This window comes from Botryllus schlosseri, chromosome 3, assembly GCF_051294905.1.
Source record: "Botryllus schlosseri isolate E-star chromosome 3, Bs_hap1, whole genome shotgun sequence".
NCBI lineage: Eukaryota > Metazoa > Chordata > Ascidiacea > Stolidobranchia > Styelidae > Botryllus > Botryllus schlosseri.
Window position 1 is genome coordinate 37,435,438 of NC_137238.1, and position 23,459 is coordinate 37,458,896.

Genomic DNA, 23,459 nt, shown 5'->3' on the forward strand with positions numbered 1-23,459 from the left:
CAAGTCAAGTCATTTTAGCAAAGTGACTCGAGTCAAGTCATACGAAAAAGCTGACTCGAGTAAAGTCATGACTTGAATCATCCCAACACTGATTGCCAAAGTCACACGGGGGCCTGGATGTGCAACTGATAAATCGCTTCTTAAAAGATTTGGTGATCTAAACAAGCAAAGTGTAGTGGTAGCTCTATGGCGCCACTAGGGGGTGACGACATCGCAGGTGCTTCGGTGCTTGGTCGTCACTGAATACATGGCTGCTTGAGAACTCACGTCTCGTATATTAGACAGACCGTCAGTCACGTTACTACATGGTGGCAGCAGTGGGATTCGAACCCACGCCATCGAAATGACTGGTGCCTCAAGATTCAAGAGGCTTCCATACGGTATCGCCAGCGCACCCGAAGTCTACCAACGGAAAATGAATCAGGTGCTTGCTGGCATCCCCAATGTGTTATGTCACATGGATGACATCATAATTGCTAGCTCACCACAGGATTACAATACCACCCTCGGACTTGTACTGGATAGACTCCGAGATGAGGGAATTACATTGAATAAAGACAAATGTGTCTTTTCAGCGACTAAACTGGAATACCTTGGACATGTTGTTGGTAAAGATGGCATCGGCAAGGATCCTAAAAAGGTTGAGGCGATTGCCAAGTTCTCCGCTCCCTCAGACGTCCCGGAACTGAGAAGGTTTCTGGGAATGACCAATCAACTCATGAAATTCTCACCCAACCTGGCTGAGCTTACAAAGCCTCTGAGGGATCTACTGAAGAAAAACACTTCGTGGCTCTGGGGTGCTGAACAACAGCTGGCCTTCGACCAGGTTAAGGCAGAGCTGTACTCGGATGTGACTCTTGCTATGTACAGCCCGGATAAGGAAACTGTTATCTCTGCCGACTCCAGCAGTTATGGACTTGGAGCTGTGCTGATGCAACGTCAGGTAGACAACTCTCTACGCCCTGTCGCTTATGCTAGCAGATCGCTGACTGAGACAGAGAGACGATACGCTCAAATCGAGAAGGAGGCCCTTGCTATAACGTGGTCTATGGAGAGATGGAAGGAACTCCTGATCGGCTTGCATCAACTTCGCGTGGAGACTGATCACCAACCATTAGTTCCACTTTTGTCAACAAAGACTCTTGATGAGCTTCCGCTCAGAGTGCAACGATTTCGAATGCGGCTGATGAAGTTCAACTTCACCATATCTCATGTTCCGGGGAAACTGCTATATACCGCTGACGCATTGTCTCGTTGTCCGCTGCCAACTTTCGAGGATATTGATGGCCTTCATAATGAGACAGAAGCCTATGTCAATGCCGTCACATCCAGCCTTCCTGCGTCTTGTAAACGGTTGGATGAAATTCGCTCAGAGCTCCAGAAAGATGACGTATTGCGCACAGTGATGCAATATGTATCCTCAGGGTGGCTGAAATGCAAAGAGACGCTGCATGGCCCACTTAGACCATACTGGAATGATAGAGCCTGTTTATCTACTTATGAAGGACTCCTGCTTAAAGGGAATCGCTTGGTGATCCCCTGTACGCTGAGACAAGACGTTTTAAGATACCTTCATGATGCTCACCAAGGGGTGACAAAATCCCGACTCAATGCATCACAGTCATGCTGGTGGCCTGGAATTTCTAAGGACATTGAAGAAACCGTCAGAAATTGCGAGAAGTGCACGGAGCATCAGCGAGAAAAGGTTGAACCGATGCTGTCAGCATCCTTCCCAGAGAGACCCTGGTCCCGTGTTGGTGCCGACTTCTTTCAATATCAGAATTCCATGTACCTGCTTGCCGTTGACTACTACTCCAGGGACATTGAGATTTGCATAGTCTCCAAAACAGTTAACGCAGCAGAGACGATTCTGAAATTCAAGAAGATTTTCAGTAGGCATGGCATCTGCGAGACTTTGGTCACCGATGGAGCACCTATGTTCTCTTCCCGCGACTTTGCGTCATTTTGCGAAAGCTGGAAAATTGAACATATCATGTCCTCACCTAGATATCCACAGGGGAACTCGGAGGCTGAGCGTGCCGTTCAGACCATCAAAAACCTTCTGCGAAAATGTGACGATGAATATCTGGCGCTACTCACATACCGCAACACGCCATTGGCTATCGGCTACTCGCCAGCAGAATTGAGCATGGGCCGCAAACTAAGAACAAGAGTACCGTGTCATCCAGACGATCTTCTGCCCAAGTCTGTCGACCGAACCGCCGTGAAGAAAGCTGAAGCAGATTACCGACGCAGAGTTACTCGTGATTACAACAAAAGACACAGAGTAGTACCTGGAGATGAGTTCAAGGTGGGAGATCGCGTCTGGATTCCGGACTGCAAATCGCAAGGTGTTGTGGAAAAACTTGACACTGACACTCAACCCAGATCGTTGGTTATCAGAACTGGGCGTGGCACCTTCAGAAGAAATCGCCGAATGGTGCGGAGATACCAGACGGAGAATGCCCCGCAAGAAGGCGTCGACATTACCGCCAGTGAGGCAGCTGAATTCTTCAAATTTCCCGATCAGGGAGGAGATAGCAGTTCGAGCGCTACTAGTGTCGATCGTGATGACCATCATGAGGCGGCGATAGTCCGACGGTCGGATCGGAACAGAACCGCACCTCGCAGATACATCGAGGAGTACTGATGTAGTTATAGGAGTAGTGTGTGTAAATATGTTGTGTTCTTCATTCACCTCTTGCCTGCCAATTGCTTCATACCTTTGTACCGCTAACTGCCTCAATTCGGATTGTTTATTGTCTTCATTCTGTGCTTGCGTTGTATATGTTTGTGCTGCTTATAAGCATTTGTGCTTGTCCCCGAGGAGGGAGATGTAGTGGTAGCTCTATGGCGCCACTAGGGGGTGACGACATCGCAGGTGCTTCGGTGCTTGGTCGTCACTGAATACATGGCTGCTTGAGAACTCACGTCTCGTATATTAGACAGACCGTCAGTCACGTTACTACATTATATAGTCAAGGGATCGATTGAATTATGTAGGAAAAGGTACTGGTATCGATCTAGGCCGATGTTTTCACCCATTTTTGGTTAAAGGATGCAATCAGGCGAGGATGTTTCACGCACGTATTTGATGCAAACTGCAGGATATAGCAAGAAAAATAAAAATGACATTTACTATCAGCTATAGGTCCAATGCCCCATTCAGCTTATCCAGTGTAACATGAAACTCGTATACGCTCGATAATTTGGATCAAAATAAAGATCTTGGGGATAGCAGTCCTAATGATGAAGATTTTGAAATCGAAGTTGATTCAGAACGTAGAGTAGTCCATCAACACCACGAGTTTTTGATTTGACGTAAGCTTTGGGACTCGGAATAGAAATCATTGGAACTTTTAACATCCTTATGAAGTGAGAAAAGATTAGCCTACTTGGCAAGGTAGAGATGGTATCTCAGTTTCGATCAGGAGAAAGAGCCTTTTCTTCGTAGGCCTTCTTTCGGTAGCTTTGCGGATTGCCGTGATACTTTGTGTGGCATGATACCGTTACCATGTATAACTGAAGGCAAATGCCTATAGGTAGCTCAAAAACGATTATAAAGTGTGCCATTCTCCAAAATGACAAAATGTTGAGAGGTGCAGTAACAATTGCACACTCAGTTAGTCTACGTCAATAATACAGAAACATCGAATTGTTGCAATATGACGAGCACGATTGGATCATATGTGTAAGCTTTGATATATATTTTGTTTTCTAGTGGCCAGACAATAAGGATGCACATGCACATGTAACCCTGATTGACATGTGTGTCACTGCCATAGCCTATATGTTTATGTCGGACAGCAGACACTCAAAACAGCTAAAATATCAAAATAATTTCCCTAAAAACCTTGACATAGTCAGAGATGGACAAGGAGAAAATGTTCCCTAACATCTGACGATGATGGGTAAGATACCAGAGTAGAGTAGATTGGAGCTTACATGTTAGCTGACTATTGCTCGAGTATTATAGCTTATTAGTAGGGCAAGTTTTTGCAACTTTTTTTACAGCTTCCGGTAGCTTCCTAAATACTCGTAAGATATGTAGAATGCTGTTTGAAGGAATGTTATAGTGCAACTTTTGTCCATTTTTTTTCATGCAATTTTTTATTTCTCATTAAAGTATTTTCGATCCAGGTGAAATACACGGTCAAATTCGACTGAAACCCCGTAAATCAGCACCGAAGTAGCGCTTTTAAGGGTATTTTGGGAGCTGAGCCGGAAAATTGGCCTTTTTTTAGTAAACCGAGCAAAATGTGGTCTTTCAGTGCAGCTTTTGTGAAAAAATAAATGCAATACGTCCTCTTTCAAGAGGATTTGTCCTCTTTTTTGAAAGTGTCCTCGGAGGACGCCCTTTTGTCCTCTTTTTTGAGATTTTTTTTTTTGTAGTCATCCACCTAGCAACGTGGAGAGAAAACGGTGTTTTGAGCTCTGAGCAGAGTGTTGGCCTTTTTTTAGTCAACCGATCACAAAGTGGGAAAATTCACCATTTTAATTTCTGAAAAAGTGTTCTCTTTTTAGATTTCCAAAATATGGTAAGCCTAATGTAGAAGCAATATCAGTTTAAATCAACTAAATAAAGCAGTGCAAATGTTCATTTGAAGTCTATTGATTTACTTTCGACTGCTTGGGGTTGAAACGTTTTTTACAATAAACATAAAATATTTAAAATAGTTCTACTATGTGGGTTATGAGACAATGTGGTGGGTGCCTAAAGCAAAAACTTGACGTGACAGAGAAAAACGGAAGTCGTTTTTGAATTCAGCGGCAAAAGTTCGTCAAAATCAATTGTCTGATCAAAGTAAACAAAAATAGTGTTCACCAGTGTATTTTGACTTGGCAGACTATTTTTTGATCTATAGCTATAGTTTGACAAGTCAAAAAATAATCTCTCCAGTGATCAGTAACAGCCACAACCAGCTGGTTACCATCCGTGACCCCATCCTCAAACATGCAATATCATACACGATTCCGTGTTAATTTATTCCGACGTCCGGCCCGCATCCAAAGACACGGCCGACGAGACAGAGACTATTAAAAATAACGGCAAAGAAAGATATGAAATGATTACTCTATTTGATAAGTGCCGAATAACACAAAACCTTGAATGGGAATGCTCATCTATTGCAACCGTGACGTGATTTCGGTCCATGGACATATCAACATGGGACGCTCGAGCACTTGGGTTAAAGTCAGGGTTAGTTTTGGAGTAATAAAGTCACAGAATGCTCTAGATGCAGTAACGAAGTATTTTTACCAGGGTTGTAACCGAGCCACAGGGCTTCAAGTCACACGTCAATCTCACTTTTATAGTTTTTACTTGAGTCATTTTCAATTCACCACCGAGTCTAAGTCAGCGAGTAGAGGGTCGAGTCCGAGTCATTGTGTTGACTGCCAAGTTTCCAGGTCAAGTCTTGTTAAACCCACTTTTTATAACTCTGTTTGGTGATATCGAATTCTTCTCATTTATAATATACTAATTTTCCTCACTTTTAGCAGTTTCTGGTTGCATTTTCAAGTACCAGCACCAATAGACGAAATACCAATAGTGTGTTTGCTTTACTGTTCTTCAAAATTGCAGTGAAATGTTGGTCTTGGCCGTCTGAGTCTCGAGTCATGCGCAATGACTCAGTTCAAGTCGAGTCAATACACAGATTGGCTCGAGTCGAGTCATTACCGTATTTTGCAAAAATGACTCGAGTCATTACAACCCCGATAGCTACTTTTTGGAGTGCACAAGTAAGTTTTGCTTACTTGCTCGTTAGTACTCAGATGGTTGTTTTCAGAATACTTCTACTCGAATGCTTTGAACGAAAAACTACTTACTTTATATGTACAACTCTTTGTAAAGTAGAAAGCAGTGTCTGAACTGGTTCGTATCATTTTTGCGAGTGAAATTACCATAAAGAGTGCAAAATCGCTACTGTATCAGATATTTTTTCTAAAAATTGCGAAAATTTGGTAGTTGGTGTAATGAAGATGAATCTTGAAATTTTGTAAGTCACCCACGCAATTTACTACAAAAGTAAGTGGCATCGACCGAATGTGCTTTTTATATTACCTTTTTTGAGTACTCCTCAAACCTTCCATTTTCTGCTTCTACTCACAGTAGCTGTGGCATATATTAGAAATATATATTTGAAATCACTTCATCTACCCGTAACTGAGTAGAAATTTACGGTATTACTTCTACTTGAGTAGCAATGTTGAATATATTGACCACATCTGAGTGTCGCATGCTCAAATGTCGGTCATTTCTGGTTCCAACGTTAAGTAATGTATGATATCGCATTCTAGTGGCAGTGTGGGAGATGGAACTCATTTCAAGATATCGTGCGGACAAATTGGAAAATCAGTCAGCAAACGTAAATCAGCGAGAGGCGGGCAAGTCCAATATTGCATGAGATGGATGAAATTAATTCCGGAAAATTTGCATCTTCTGCGTGATGTCGCAGCGACACATCGGGCATTTTTGAAGTTTCGCGCTGCAGTCCTTGCAGGAACACACGTGGCCGCACGGCAGGAATATTACGTTGCTCTGGAAAGGAGATTGGGTCGCGGTCATAGTTTGAAAACTGGAACATTCTCAGCTTGTCCAAATTGTCTTAGATTAGAATTAGTATGATAGCTACACAGTTATCTTAAAATTAGATTCGAATTAGAATGATTGATTTCGAAAAATCTAAGAAATCGAATTCAATTCTGAATGGGAATAAAAGTACACTAAACTTGGTTTGTTTCGTAATATACAGTTCTCTTGAAGCATTTTCAGGACAACCAGAAATTTGATTAGAAATAAATGAAGTATTTCATAAATTAGATTACAACTATGTTACCAGTATTTTTGCATAAATTAGTTTAATTCGGCGACAGCGATTACCTATAGCGGTGGTTCTTAAACTGAGAGGCACGTGGGGGGCGTACAAGCGTACGAAGGGGGGCACGAAGCCACCTATGACAGAAATGATGTTTCCTGAACTCGGAATGAGTTTAATATCTGCTGTAACTTCCAAGTTTAAACAACGACAATAATCCAAACTAAACTATGATTTTAAATGTCATTGTCGCATCCTACCATCAATAAAACGATGCTAGACTGTGACTGATACTGAATCTTGCACTTGCACCAATCAGAATACGTCTCTGAATTAGGAATAACTTTTTAATGCGTATATAGATGTTAGCTAATGCTTTTATGTTATGTGTCTCTGTCTGTCAAGCATCTGCGCCAAGTACCCACTAAGACAACGTCATAAAGAAATAAAATATTTCCCTATATTGCCATGTCATGTGCCTTTTGGGTCTTAGAAACGAGGATTTGAACCCAAGTGACTTAGAACGGGCCACAGCATTGGTTTGGTTCAGGTACGCTCGAGCCAAGCCCAAGTCGGGAAACAGACGGTATCAGACACCAAAATAGCTAAAATATTATATGCTGCGTGCTACCATTGCACTTGATTATTTTTAATAAATTAATTCCACTGAAAATTTTTCGCGCTCTGCGCAATTTGACACCAGCTGATAATTTATTGCTCTGAGTATAGAGCGAATTTCAGACTTGAGGGTCTTTCAACAGTGATAAGCTACATGCCCTCAAATTATGTGCTGGGATTGCAAACATTCTTGTTGCTCTTTGAAATAGTTTTACGATGTGGCGATAAATGGGGCGCGAAATTTTCCACTATCATCAAGGGGGGCTAAAAAAAGTTTGAGAACCAATGATCTAGAGGTCCAAGTCTGGTTTCCTCTACTTCTTCAGAGTACTGCACCACGTACTCCATTGGTAGTGATGTTAAACTACTTCTACTTAACAGTTTACATCTCTTCTACGAGTGAAATTTTTGTGAGAAACGGGGCGAAAAAAACACTACATCACCTTGAAGGAATATATATTTGAGGATTGTACCAATTCGTAGTGTAATTAGCCATTTTAACACCATCTCTGTATTTAATTCACTGCTCATTTACAAATTGAAGCAGATTCCGTTGCAAACCTGTTGTTCCATGCAAACGACGCATTCGTTTTCCGCGCTCAGCCCCTCAGGTGCAACGTAATCGGTCTGTGGCTCGACCGGGGCCTGGACACTCGCAGATGTGCCGCAACTCTTTTGCTCCTTGCATTTCGCGGTTTCTTCTTCAACCAGCCTTTAAAAAGGATTGTAATGTTGAAACATAGAGCCCATACGTGGTCAAAGCAGTCAGATCTGCTACTCCAATACAGGCGGTGTTTTTCCAGATCCAGAATTATCTGGGTTTTACGTTGATAATTCTCGGATTATCCACCGATCAAGGATAATCCGAGAATTATCAACGCAAAACTCAAATAACTCTGCTTCTACTTGCTGGAATTGAGTCAAATTTGTTTTGCAACGTTATTGAAGACAACTCAACGATTTCATGGGCTTGACAGAAAAATTTGAAATTTTTTATTTTCCTAATAAATTAAAAACTTAAATTGGATCTGCAGAGCCTTATACTTATTAGAATTGAACCAAATTTGGTGTGCAGCGTTCTTTAGGGTAACCTGACAATTTAACCACTGAATGGCTGGAATCCAGAGAAAAAAGTTATTTTTGAAGAGCCCCACTGACCATATTCAATTCTGAAGCAAATCGCCAATTTCTATTTCATCGAATCGCCATAGCGAAAACACCGGGTTTCGGGTTGGAGATGGGAGCGGTCTCGACCCCTAAAACCCACCCTGGTTACGCCACTGTTAGTAGTGATCACTAGGGTAACTTTTTTTACAGCTTCCGGCCTTACTCAGTTTTAAGCTGTTTGGAAGAATCTTATATTACAACATTTTTTCAACGATTCTACATCTTTTCATGCAAATTTTTGCAACTTTTCCGATTTTTCATGCAACTAACTTTTTACTGGAACTATTTGCCACGGTATGTACGTTAGGGCTCTTCCAAAATCACTTTTTTTCTCAAATCGCACTGGCTACTTGATAAAATAGTAAGGTTACCTAATTTAAGCCTACGCACAAAATTTGGTTTAATTCCAGCCAGTAACCGTTTTGCTACAGGACAAGAACGTTTCTATTTATTATATAAATATAAATAATAAAAAATTTGAAAATTTTCTGTTCGCCCCATGAAAGTGTTAGGCTGTCTATAGAAACGATGCTCACCAAATTTGGTTCAATTCCAACCAGTGGAAGCGGAGTTATTGCCGTCGAAAAATTTTGATTTGAATAAGATAGTATTTACGGTGACCGATTCTTTGTTTATTTATTACAGTTGTGCTCACCGTAAATACTATTTTATTCAAATCAAAATTTTTCGACGGCAATAACTCCGCTTCCACTGGTTGGAATTGAACCAAATTTGGTTTGTAGGCTTAAATTAGGTAACCTAACAATTTTATCAAGTAGCCGGTGCTATTTGAGAAAAACTAGAACTAAGACTACTACTACTACAGTAGTTAGTTGAACGCCATCGAAATATATCGATAGTTTCTAGTAGTCTGCCCCTACCCCGTTTACATCACTCACCGTAAGATATCTCTCCGAACCACGAGCTGAAAAACCCCGATTCGTCTCAAATCTTCGTCCGAGAGTTCGATCAAATCTGCGATTGTGCAAACTTTGTTCCTGGCAAACGCGGGAACGTGATCGTTCGCGCCGGCCTTCGAAAGCAGCTTCAGTAACTCAACCTCCATTTGCGTTTCCTGCACAAGATTTTGGTGTCCATAAAAAAATTGGTAACCACATGGGATATTCGGCCATGTTGCTAGGTTACACGGAGCTTTAACGACTAAACCTGTCAATTTCTGCGGCCAAATGGTCTTAAATATTCTCACAATTGATCCTATCAGTGGCATCATATCGCTGATTGTGTATTCGTGATCTTATTGTCAGATAAATCACAGCTAATTCCAGAACTAGTAGTATTCAACTATTAATATAATGGCAATCTGGATAAGCAAGCACAATGCATATTAATTACAATAAAGCCACAACTACATTCTAATTGAAGATTACAAAATTGCTCGGAGTCTATAGGTGTGTAATCTGTGTATTATATGCCAACACCATTTTATCGTAATATAATTCTTTTTCCTAGCCAACCATTAGAATAACGGCTGTGTTCTTGCAATTTGCCAAATAGCAACCCTGATCGAAATAGCAATTCAAGCTCATGAGTAGGGCAAGTTTTTATTGCAGTTAAATCCGCGGAAAGTTGTATTTATTTATTTATTTTTGACAAAAAATGCACTAAAAGACCAGATTTTGCTCGGTTGACTAAAAAAAAAAGGTCAATTTACCGGCTCAGCTCCCGAAATACCCGTACTTCGGTGCTGATTTACGGTGTTTCAGTCGAATTTGGCCGTGTGTTTCACCAAAACCAAAAATACTTTCATGAAGAATCGAAAAAGTTGCAAAATGTTGCAAAGAGTTGCATGAAAAATATGGACAAAAGTTGCAAAAAGTTGCACTATAAGATTCCTTCAAACAGCTTAAAACAGCATTCTACATATCTTACGAGTATTTAGGAAGCTGCCAGAAGCTGTAAAAAAAATGTTGCAAAAACTTGCCCTACTCATGGTGCTAACCATAAACTGTGAAAACCAATCCTCTATAACAGGCTTAGGAAGAAGTAGGAAGAAATAGGTTTGATTGCCGTCGTAAATCCCTCACCCGCGTAATCAGATTCTCTGGTTTTGAATCCATGAGCCTTTGATATTGAACGAGCCAAAAATCGATCTGGTCCGATTCCCTCTGCTCCTCCAGCTCAACCTGGAAAATGTACCGTACAAGATTTCTTCAGAGTAATTGGAACATAAGTATGCCAGATGTTGCATTATCCGAGAGACTGAGGTAACGATAACTTCGATTAGGCTTGCTACAATGAGTATTAACACAGGTTTTAATCTCCTCAATGTACGCGTCAATGTCGCTATCATGCGAAAAGAATGTAACTAAATGCTGTCAAGAGATATAATTGCAGTAAGGGCGTGTGTTTTTGGTTGGGTTCACTAATAGTTTTCCGCAAAACACAAGTACAGCACATAGTCGCTGACCAGTCTGTCCTTGAGCATCTCCTCGCGAGAATCCTTCTCTTTCAAAAACGTCATCAAAAGGTCCGACAGCTCTTCTCTTTTTGACTGCAGGAGCGCCTAAACCGAAAACTCATTCATTCACGAAGAAATGATCAAAACTTGCGCAACATTTCAAGACAGACGTGGTGCACTTCACGTTGAAGTAGTTTAGGATGCATCTCACACTGTCACGTAACAAAGACGAATGAACGTTGAACATTGTCGAGCAAACCATCGAAACGCAACAAGACAGACATGTTTTCAACCATTTCACAGTCAATTTTACTTCACAATTTTTGTCAAAGTCAAAAGAAATAAACATGGATGCGTTAGTAAATCCATCGATCCCGACAAGAGTGTGAGCAAATTACCTGCACTTGGTCCCACTGCAAGATGGAATAAAATGTAACGCGAAATGATAAGTTCTTCACACAAATTATAATTTTTATTCATTATATCTCACCTCTCACCATTTCTCACCAAATCTCGATTTTAAGCCTTAGTTTTTTGTCAAAGTGTCATATCGAAAACCTAAAATCTTTCACTCTATACTACAATGCCGATCGACCCTGAGATTTTATAGATTTATAGATGCACCACTACATTGGCAATGTTATGGATTTAAATGTTTGGCCTTGTGGTATCAAAAAAGGGAAATCTTTCGCTTTGCTATTGATATCAGGGTCGTTACCAAGTCACAAGTCAATGTCACTTTTATAGTTTTGTGTCGAGTCAAGTCGAGTCGTTTTCAATTCACCACCGAGTCAAGTCCGAGTCCAAGCCAGCGAGCAGAGGGTCGAGTCCGAGTCATGGTATGATGACTCGAGTCCGAGTCCAAGTCATTGTGTTGACTGCTCAGTTTCCAGTTAAAATCTTGTTAAATCTACTTTTTAAACCTCTGTTTGTTGATATCGAATGGTTCGCATTTATAATACACTAATTTTCCTCACTTTTAGCAGTTTCTGGTCGCATTTTCAAGTACCACTACCAATAGGCGAAATACTAGTAGGGTGGTTACTTTACTGTTCTTCGAAATTACAGTGAAATGTCTGTCTTGGCTGTCCAAGTCTCGAGTCATATGACTTGGTTCGAGTCAATACACAGATTGACTTGAGTCGAGTCATTTCCGTATTTTGAGAAAATGATTCGAGTCATTGCAAGTCTGCTTGATACACTCCGGATTTTATAGATTTATAGATGCGAAGTATCCAATTTTATGGAAATATGCTGTATAATTATGGGAAATATGGTGAATAATTATGGGATAAAGTGATTTTTTAAAAACAAGATGAATATCATGTGCCAATAATGAGACACATTTTTAGGAAATCCAGTGATATTAGAAACTGGAGATTCTTTACTCGGATATGGATTGGATCTGGCATTTTAAAGAATTATTGATGTCACATATCCAATTTTATGGAAATATACTTGAAAATTACAAAAAATTGTGATTTTTTTTAATGCAAGATGTCTATGATGTAATATCCATGCCTGTCCGACCTGTTCGCTGCCGACTTTGAAGTCATTTCGTTTCAACTCGACAAGAGTCAGTTCCGCGAGAGCGTTCTCAACCTCTTGGATTTGCTTCTGTATTCTCCGGTGTGTCGCGTCTCTCTCAAATTGAAGAGCCAGGAACGCTTGCCGCTGCAAATCCTCCTGCAAACAATCACTCACAATTTATTTATCAAAAAAAATCTCGACGGTTTCCGCACCTCGTGCATAATCTGACTGACGAGTCTGCTTTGAGACACGTGCTGTTGATGGATCTTGTCGCTTAAAGTCCTGTCTTCCTCGAGCATCGATTGCTGCGCGCGGTGTGCGATCGAGTCTTGCGAGTTCAGGTAATCTCGGACTTTGGCGGCGAATTGTTCGTTCTCCGCCAACATGGACTGCATTGCCGCTTGAAATATTATTATTAAGGCGATTTTTATTGACAAAAAGTCAAAATTGACAAAATTGTAGCGTTAGGTCAAAAAATTGCCAGAACTGTTTTCGCAATCAGCTTTTTGTTGGTATTGTAGATGTTTGCACTGTCGGTGAAGTTATCATTTGACATTTTACATCTTGTAGCCTACTTTATAGGCCTACCGTTGTAGACGGTCCATCGTCCGCTCATTGTGAATCATAAACATTCAAATAAAACAAATAGATTGACATGGTGCTATGCTCAAATTACCGCAATATCCTAACTGAAGCAAGACTGCGTGGGCATTGGTTCTTATAACAAGAAACGCATGATAAGAAATTGTGATGTACACAGCAACGTCAGTATGAAACAAGACGGTTTGTCACCAGCAGTGCACGCACAACTTCAGTGTTGTCAGCCAACAACTGCTGCTGTTGAACGTTCTTTCCACATTCTTGGCAAAAGGACAGACTCTTTGTACTCGAGAATGTAGGAAAGTATCTTTGGTTGTACTATAACAAATTTTAATTATTTCTACTATAATGAGTGATGTAACTACTGGAATTCTTCACAAATCCAGATTCCGTTAAAATAAAGTTTTTTCGGGTGAAAATTTGTCCGTTTTTAAGTCTCAAAGTTTTTCAGGTCAAACTACTTCCGTTAAGACAGACAGTTCCAACCAGAAATGAAGATAAGTAGTACCAGCTACCATTCTAACATTATGTGCAAAAACACCTAATTTAGGACATTCATGAGGTCAAAATTTGGTCAAAATTCAGTGTTTCAGGTCTAGAATTGTCAAAATTTGTAATTTTTACGTCAAAAACTTGCGGTTTTTAGTGAAAAAATCGCCTTAGTTATGTATGTAGCGTTTACCTACCGACTACGGGACCCAACCTTTTCATGAATATGATTCATCCTCACCCAAAGTGTCTTTCCTCCTCAGGTTATCGAGGTCTTCCTGTGTCACTTTGAAATATTCTTCTTCCTTCAATCTCTGCATCTCCATCTCCTCCAGAAGCCTCTCGCGATCCCTCTCTCTGCGCGAGAAATAGGCTTTCGCATCAGCCACACTTCCCACAGACAGATATTGGAATATAGATCGAATCGTTTGCTTACTTTTCGCTCATTCCAATCAGCCTCTCAACCAAAGTTGATGCATTATGTTCCGCTGTAACACAAAATGTAATCAATAAATAGTAGTCAGCTAGACTTAACAGTTTGCTTTCAAGTAATTAAAACCAGGAGAGGTCAATAAAGAAGTAATTCCACTTTTCCAACTACAAGACGCAGGGTTGTAATTGTAATGGCTCGAGTCACGATTTTTTGATGACTCGAGCCATTTTCTCAAACTACGGAAATGACTCGATTTAAGTCAATCCGTGTACTGTCTCGACTTGGACTCGAGTCGCTGCGCATGACTCGAACCAAGCCATATGACTCGAGACTCAGACTGCCAAGACCGACATTTCATCGTAATTTCGAAGAATAGTGAAGTCACCAAACTATTGGGATTTCGTCTATTGGTACTGGTACTTGAAGTGCGACCAGAAACCGCTAAAAGTGAGGAAAATTAGTATATTATAAATGCGAACCATTCGATATCACCAAACAGAGTTATGAAAAGTGGGTTTAACTGGAAATGAAAGCAGTCAGAACAATGGCTCATGATACCATGACTCGGACTCGAACCTCTGTTCGCTGACTTGGACTTGACTCGGTGGTGAATTGAAAATGACTCAACTTGACTCGAGTCAAAACTATAAAAGTGAGATTGACTTGTGACTCGGAGCCTTATGACTTTGTTACAATCCTGACAAGACGCAACAGTAATCAAGCACTGTGAAATGAGAATATACGATGCTTGACTCAAATGATGTTGCATTATGTAACAATACAAATTGTCTTGTCAAAAATCAAGTTCAGTATTAGAGACCGATTACGATGCATCGCTTGACAATGCAAACAAGACTCAATGCCAGGGAGCACGAAACTCACCAGACTCGAGCATGCGCAACATCCGTTCTCGTTCGAGATCTTGCTCCTCTTGTTGCTTTAAAATCGCTCGATCAAACTCCTCTTGTTTCTGAAACGTAGAAAAAAAAAATCTTCTGAAGAGCTTCTTGGAGGTACAGAACTTCAATATACAATTTGATAGCATATTCATAGCCTATTGAAATGAACCTGCATATTTTCAGCTGACACTTTTCCCGGTTAATCGTCAGCAACTAGTAGTGAATTGGAAAAAGAATTGTATATCAACAATCGTATCACCAAAAGGTAGAACCACTTAGGGTTTGACGTAAAAGACACATACACGCTTTCTCGTTTGTATTCATCTGTTAAGTGCAATAATTCTTGTAAATGTGAGACACTCTCGCATTCTCGAATTATCGCGAGTCATTTCGAGTCATTGCACATTTTGACTCGAGTCCAGTCAAGTCAATCGATTTTCGAAGGTGACTCGAGTCAAGTCAAGTCACTCGATTTTTGGAGGTGTCTCAAGTCGAGTCAAGTCAAGTTACGAGTCAAGTCACAATTCAAGTCAAGTTGCCTTTTCGAAGTATGAGTCATGCTTATGTCATTGCATTTTGCCAGCTGTCTAAAATACAGATTGAGTGGTCATTGATTCTGAACCGATGAACGACTATAGAGTTAAATATACACGCAGGAAGGCGCAGTATCGCTCGCATATACGTAGAAATGCTTAACCACGTAAGTAATTGCATAGCCTCAGTTTATAGTTACCAGCCAAATAGAGAATTAAGAAACGAATTGATAAGATGCAATTCATTACCCATTTACAAATTGATATGATACCATTCGAGCCTGGGCCAATGGTTGAGGACTATAAACTATGTTCGAATTCAATTTCATTAAAACAAGAGGTTAAGGTAAGAACAGAGAACAGAAATAGGCATTTTTCTATTAAATTACTTTACTATTCTAGTTTACGATAGCGCAAGCTGTAAGCCGCGATCACTTTGTTTGCGGCCAATTTATTTGTGGGAGAACGATGGAGGCTCAGTAAAACGCGCGATCATTGAATGATTGGTCGCTTTCACGGGTTGCACCAGCGTTTCGCGAACAATCCGACCATACGCAAGACGCAGTGATTTATTTCGACACCTATTGCTTGATGACTTGAAATTGACTCGTTAATTTTGCTCCGAGTCACGAGTCAATCCACATTTCTGATAGGCCGAGTCAAGTCAAGTCATTTTAACAAAGTGACTCGAGTCAAGTCAAGTCATGCGAAAAGGTGACTCGAGTCATCCCAAAACCGGTACATTCAGGCTCGACCGTCGAAAATTATATTTCCGCTGGGTCAATTTATTCAGGCTATAGATTTTGTTGAAGTCACCAACACTGAGTGTTTGAGTATCTCGTAGCCTAATAATTTTAAGGAACCTGTCCATAAATGCAACTTTCTACGGCAACTTTTGTGAAGAATAAGTGCAACTTTCCACGGATTGACTGCAACAAAAACATGCCCTAGTCATATCTCATTGTTGGCGGCACAATGAAACCTAGAGGAAAAATAGGTTTCGAACTGAAAAAGGTTGGCACTGATCTAAAATAGTACATTTCGCTTAAGCGATCTCTTCGCCCCAATTATTCGAAATTTCATGCCGGTGACATCATATTTGGTGATACGATTGTTGCTATACAACGCCCTTTCCAATTATCGAATAGCCGTTGACGATTTCACCTGACGAGTGTCAGCCGAAAATATTCGTGTTCATTCTATAATGAATATACTGAACAATCATTTTCTGCAAATTTTCTCCGTCGAAAATCAAACCTTTGAAATTTCCTGCAGATCTTTTGCTTTTTTGCCGGACGTCTCAACGGCGAGTCTCGCGTCCTCCATTTGCGACTCGGCGAGTTTCCTTTCTAATTCGAGCTGTTGTTTTCGTTTCTCGTCCTGCGAATACGGTCGTTATTACACCATAAGCAAGGCGATTTTTTATTTATTTGAGAAACGGAAGATTTTGACCCAAATAATCAGAATTTTGACCTTAAAAAACTTACTTTTGACAAAATTTTGACCTCATGTACGTTTATTAGGTATTTTCGCACATAATGTTAGAATTGTACCACTTATCGTCATTTCTGGTTGGAACGGTCTGCCCTTACGAAGTAGTTTGGCCTGACAAAACTTTTTTCGACTTAAAAACTGACATATTCTTACATGGAAAAACTTCATTTTAACGAAATCTGGACCTATGAACAATTTCAGTAGTTACATTATGGTGGAAATAATTAAAATCTGTTGGAGCACAACGAAAGATACTTCCCCACATTCTCGGATAGTAAGTGTCTGTCCTTACTTACTAAGTAGCTTGCCAAGAATAGAGAAAGAACGTTCAACAGCAGCAGTTGTTGGCTGGCAACACTGAAGTTATGTGTACTGTACACCTTATGTCAACCTATTCGTTTCATTTGACCGTTTTTTATGCTTCACAATGAGCACACAATGGGCCGTCTACAACGGTAGGCCTATGAAATAGGCTACAAGCTGTAAAATGTCAAATGATAAGTTCACCGACAGTGCAAAAATCTACGATACAAACGAAATGCAGGTTGCAAAAAATTTTTACTTGGTAAATAATTTGACAACTTTTCGACCTAACGCCACAATTTTGACAAAATATTAACTAATTTTGGCATGTCGAAAAAAATCGCCCTAGTCATAACTTTTATTTCACTGCGAGTCAACGTACCTTCATCTTTTCGTACGCTAGAATGGAGTTCTGAAAAAAAAAATGAAAAGATTCAGACCGCATATTCTCAGTTACATTAACAACTATCATGTAGAGGTGGTCAGTAATGAGGTAATTCTGATTCAACTAAATCGGAGTAGCTGTAATTTCAATTATAATGTAATTTGAAAAAGCTGGAAGTTTTGTGGTCGCCAACTTTGCCATAACTCGGTCATGTTTTATGTCACAGGATCCATTTGAAATGTCCGGAACAAGTTTAGTCACCTCAAAAGCCTCCACGCCAGACGTGCTGGGTCTGTCAGTCTCCGTTATGTTTTGTTTTCCGAGGACTGGCAGCAGATTGTGAGATGGTGGGATATAATCGACCCCATTATCTGAAATAAAGCAATCAGAAATAGAAGCAGACTGATATTACATTTCTGAGCAGATACCGAGAAAATCTAAGGCTAGCACCTTCATCGAAAACCTCGATATAATCGGCCGGTATCCGAAAGATCATGCATCTAGCTTAAGGTGCATTTCAAAATCTTAAATGCGAACACATGACTATCTTTATCAGGGTTGTAATGACTCGAGTCGGCACCACCGCAACGAATCGTAATGGATTGAGGATTCAGCACAGTACATTAATCTTTGAAGTCGGTTTGAAATATCCCCTCTTGAAACCATCTTACACAAGGTAGGACTCGCATGAATTGGTTGTATCATTTGATTGAATGTTATGACATCGCAACTATGGTAGGTACAAGATATACTATGTACATTGTACAGCTTGCATATTAAAAATTAATTTCTCATCTTCTCTGTAGTATCCCATTCACAACAGAATTGTTTGAAGCTGGCCCGGTTATATTATCCCCACAATAGTGGAACTAAAACCCTAATCACACAGGATGCGGGGTTTAGATCATTGGGTTTCGCAACGCGAGTGGAACAACAGACAGACATAATGTACACAAGAGTTATTACGATCTACCAGGAAGAAAAAAACACGCGCATATTTTCGAAAAAAACACATATCGGCGGCAGCGATCACCACGCATTGAACGGGACTATGACTCTAGGATAAGAAGTTGGCCACAGAAAAGTGTGATATATCCACTCGATATTATTGCCGCACAGTAAGTGCTAATCTCGCAGAAAAAAATGTCGCGACCAAACTCACCTTTGCACATGAAACGCATCACTTCTTCGAGACCTTTTTCAGCGATATCTGTAAATGGTAATAAATTTTGAACACAGGCGCTGTCGTTCGGTGTGAATCGTGATACTACTGGTGTTCTGTTGTGATTGTTCTTAAAGACGAGGATGGCGCTTAAGGATGAAAATCCTAGGCTTGTAATGACTCGAGAAATGACTCGGCTCGCGATTTTTTTGTGACTCCACTTGACTCGAGTCATTATCTTAAAATTTAAAATGACTCAACTCGAGTCAATTTGTGTATCGACTTGACTTGCACTCGAGTTATTGCGCATGACTCGGACCAAGTCATGTGACTTGAAACTTGGTCTACCAAGACCGGCATTTCATTGCTATTTCGAAGAATAGTAAAGTTATCACACTATTATTATTTCCTCTATCAGTAATGATACTTGAAAATGCTACCGGAAACTTTTAAGCGTGAGGAAAATCAGTATATTATGAATGCAAAGCATTCGATATCATCGAGAAGAGTTGTGAAAAGTGGGTTTCACACATGACATTAACTAGGAACCGATCAGTCAACACAATACAGGTCTTGGACTCGGACTCGAGTCACAACACTATGACTCGGAATCGACAGTCAACTCCGTGACTCGGACTCAGACTTGACTCGGTGCTTCAGTTAGGATATTGCGGTACATTGAGCACAACGCCATGTCAACCTGTTTGTTTCATTTGACGGTTTATAGTTCACAATACGCAGACATTGGGCCGTCCACAACGGTAGGCCCATGAAGTAGGCTACAAGATGTAAAATGTAAAATGATAAGTTCACCGACAGTGCAACGAAATGCAGGTTGCAAAAACAATTTTGACTTTTTTTACTTCTGACAATTTTTTGACCTAACGCTACAATTTTGACTTATTGTGACATGTAAAAAATCGTCCTACTGACTTGACTCCAAATTCATGACTTGATTTGCATCTCACAAAATCGCGTTTCGAAAGATTAAAAGACTTACGCGGAGGAGGATATTCCATCAACGCCGGGTTGGGCAGGTTTAAAACTTCTAATGTTCGAACTTTGCATAAAGATTTGACGAGGTAACGGATTTTATTGCTTCCTCCGAGATCAAGTGTTCGAAGACTGTTGGCGCCTTCGATCGATTCCGGGATGCAATTCAAGTTGTTGTCTGCAAAATGGAATTGAAATTGATTGGAAATTATCAGCGAATGAAATAACTTCAATATACAATGGAATAGTATATCCATATTGAAATAAACCTAAATTTTTCGGCTGGCACTCGTCAAGGGAAATAGTCTAGCCTACTAGACGCTGACAATTACCCGTACACAATGTCATGAAAACTTCGAAAACGTGGACACTCAAAAGAGACCCCCTATGTTGCACGGATATTTATCAGAAATGCAGGATTCCACATAGCTTGATTGAAGAAAAACTAAATAGATCAGCTGTACTGTTACAAGTTACATACCTCTGGCATTTAGAGTCTGCAGACTGACTAGGTTCCCGATACTTTCAGGCAGAGAGGTAAGTGCATTGCATTCAATATTAAGTATCTGAAAAAAAAAGCAAGCCAGGTTCTTATGTGGTCACATTAATCAGCTACGGAGGTTTGAAATAAGGACGGAATTCGGTTCCGCTGAAGTGGTAACAAATTGGGTTCTCAAATTAGCCAATATGACCTGTATTGCTTTTCGACAGATTTACAGTCTCAGGCAACTGCTGTTGAAAACAAATGCCCATCACCCTTTCATATTCTGTTTAGTAGAAAGTAGTTTCCTAGGACCATCAGGGGTGTATATTTGGTAAATTATCACAGGCACTGCGTGAGAAGGTCTTGAATCAGACTTTTAAAATTGCTGGATTTTTAAAAAGTGCAACCAGGGACCTACAATACTTGAGTAACTAGAACTCAACATATTGATTTTTGTAGTATCGCGAACAAATCAGCTTCCCCATGTGAAGATCAGTGCTAGTTAGTTATTGGAGGGATTTCAACCCCAAAACCCAACTGGCTACTTCACCGTGAATAGTGAAGACTCTTACTTAGCAATAGCTGCAGGAACATCACACAACAGAACACTGGTATCACGAGTCACACCGAACGAAGACACATGTTTTATAGTTGTTGGCAACTAATTCTTTTTAAAAGCCGCAACTACAACTTGAACTAGCATTACACAAGACGCGTTTTATCGTTGTCCGGTAACTATTTTTTTCTAAATTTGTAACTAGAGCTGGACTTCGCACTACTCACTCTTCAAAATCCGTAGCTGGAACTGGAACTACTACTCAAAACATCAGTAGGTGCTTGACCGTAAACGAACAAGATTGTTAGTTTGTACATGCCTGTCTTGGATACGTAGTCCTACGCTACCGTACTTCATAATATGCAAAACGCAAGATACTTTGAAACATTCACTGTCTAGTCTCTAGAGATCTACTTGGGTAAAATTTGACATCAGGACTTCAAATTTCGACACAAAACAGATGGATGTGAATGAATGGTTCACCTGTAGATTCTTTAATGTTCCAATCTCTTTCGGCAGTTCTACAAGCTTATTTCCGTGTAAGTCGAGAATCTTTGAAACAAAACGAATACGTCACATGCCAATGGCTCCAAACTTTTTCGACTCATCGCCACCTCATCGAGCACAACGTATCTTTATCGCCCCCGTGAAGACTACAGGCCGTCAATTTTCTCCGAATTAGATTCGAATTACTGAATGCCAAACCAGTGTTCATTTTCATGAGCACGAGAATAGGAAATGTCTGTGCACCAAGCTTAGCTTGTTTTGCACTATTCAGTTCACCTGTAGCATTTTCAGGAAAACCAGAAATTAAATTAGAAATAAAATGGGAGCATCTTACTCGTTTTGTTCAAAGTATATTAGAATTAGAAGTACTGAATTCGCAAAAACTTGAACATATATATAACTAAATTACACCAGAATTATATGAGATCATAGATACATTTCACTAATCAGATTATCTAGTAGTCCTAGTCTAGTCGATACGCACAAAATAACATAAACTCACACGCAGCGTGATCAAATCGCTGATGGACCCGCCTTTCAAGTTTTTCAGCAAGTTCGAATGCAGGAGGAGAGACTCTTTCTGTAGGACCTTGCACATCGCGAACACGCTGGACGGGATGTCTCGCAGTTCGCACGCGGACAAGTCGTACTTTTTTTCCGGGCTCTCTTTCGCGACGTACATGAGATGCTCCATACGTTTCTTGGCATCTTTGCTCTGCTTCTTGCTCTTGAGGAAACTCATTTCGGACGGATGCGGCCGCTCACTGCAGCCGCACAAATTTTTGAACAAAAATATATAGCCTATATATTTATATGTATAAGTTTTACTGCAAAAATCAAAAAGTTTGATAGTAGGCTAGTTGCTACGATAGGGTGGAGTGAAAAATGAAAATTTTTGAATTTCAAAAAAGTGTCTTGATATGTGGTGCCAAATAGCAAATAAATAAATTCTGTCATAATTTTGGGTTTGTACACCCTCCAGTGGTCGTGCACTTTCACCGAACGAGCCCAAAATAGCCAATTTTGCCATATCTTGATAACCGCTTACACTAGAATGCTGCAGTCACTATTCGATGCCCGAGCCCTATTTATACTGGGAGGGGGCTTCATTTGTTTGAGCAAGTTTTGAAAAGTAGTGGAAATTGATGGGGTATGTTGCTCAGTCATAAGAGCAATCACTACACGCTTTTGTCATTCCACCCACTGCTTCAGTGCTCAATTTTACCTATAAAATCAGTAGGGCGGTTTTTTTTTTACCTAAAAAAAAAGAAAATTTTGACCTAAAAAATCAAAATTTTGACTTTTTTTGACCTAAAAAAAATGAATTTTGACCAAATTTTGACCTAACGTATGCAAATTAGGTGTTTTCCCACATAATGTTAAAATTGCACCACTTATCTTCATTTCTGGTTTGAACTGACTGTCCTAACGAAGTTGTTTGGCCTGAAAAAACGTTTTTGGCTTAGAAACAGGCATGTTTTTACACGAAAAAAAAAACAATATTTTAACGAAATCTGGCCCTATGAAGAATTCCAGTGGTTACAATATGTATTATGGTAGAAATAATTAAAATATTTTGTAGTACAATGAGAGATGCTTTCCTACATTCTTGGGTAGAAAGTGCACGTCCTTACTAAGAAGCTTGTCGAGGACGTTCAACAGCAGCAGTTGTTGGCCGACAACACTCAAGTTGTGCGTACACTGCTGGTGCTGGTGACACACCGTGTTGCTTCATTCTGACAATGTTGTCGACATCACAATTTTTCATCATGCGCTTCTTAATATAAGAATGATGCAATGCACAAGAAGTCTTTCTTCAGTTAGGATATTGCGGTACATTGACCATAACGCCATGGCTAGCTATCATTTTTTTTTTACCGTTTATGATTCACAATGAGCAGACGATTAGCCGTTTACAACGGCAGGCCTATAAAATAGGCTAAAAGCGGTAAAATATCAAATTATCAGTTCACCGACAGTGCTAAATCTACGATACAAACAAAATGCAGACGTCAAAATTTTTTTAATTTCATGAAAAATTTCGACAAATTTTGACCTAACGCTACAAT

General features: G+C 40.1%; 2 protein-coding genes across 2 annotated transcripts in view; one reads left to right on the forward strand and one right to left on the reverse strand.

The window, feature by feature from the left end:
• LOC145435198 (microfibril-associated glycoprotein 4-like) overlaps positions 1 to 23,459 on the forward strand; it is a 287,005-nt gene that overhangs the window by 40,139 nt on the left and 223,407 nt on the right. The window lies entirely within an intron of this gene.
• On the reverse strand, positions 4,968 to 22,238 carry LOC145435181 (E3 ubiquitin-protein ligase LRSAM1-like). The gene is made up of 18 exons (XM_080312496.1): positions 21,893 to 22,238; positions 21,367 to 21,435; positions 20,325 to 20,409; positions 19,851 to 20,021; positions 18,851 to 18,898; positions 17,950 to 18,059; positions 17,686 to 17,715; positions 16,764 to 16,886; positions 14,957 to 15,044; positions 14,078 to 14,129; positions 13,883 to 13,998; positions 12,765 to 12,952; positions 12,553 to 12,708; positions 11,032 to 11,127; positions 10,649 to 10,747; positions 9,503 to 9,678; positions 7,998 to 8,148; positions 4,968 to 6,541 (listed from the first exon to the last, which is right to left on the reverse strand). Exons 1-18 carry the CDS (start codon positions 22,130 to 22,132, stop codon positions 6,419 to 6,421), a joined length of 2,121 nt encoding a protein of 706 aa, XP_080168622.1. The 5' UTR covers positions 22,133 to 22,238; the 3' UTR covers positions 4,968 to 6,418.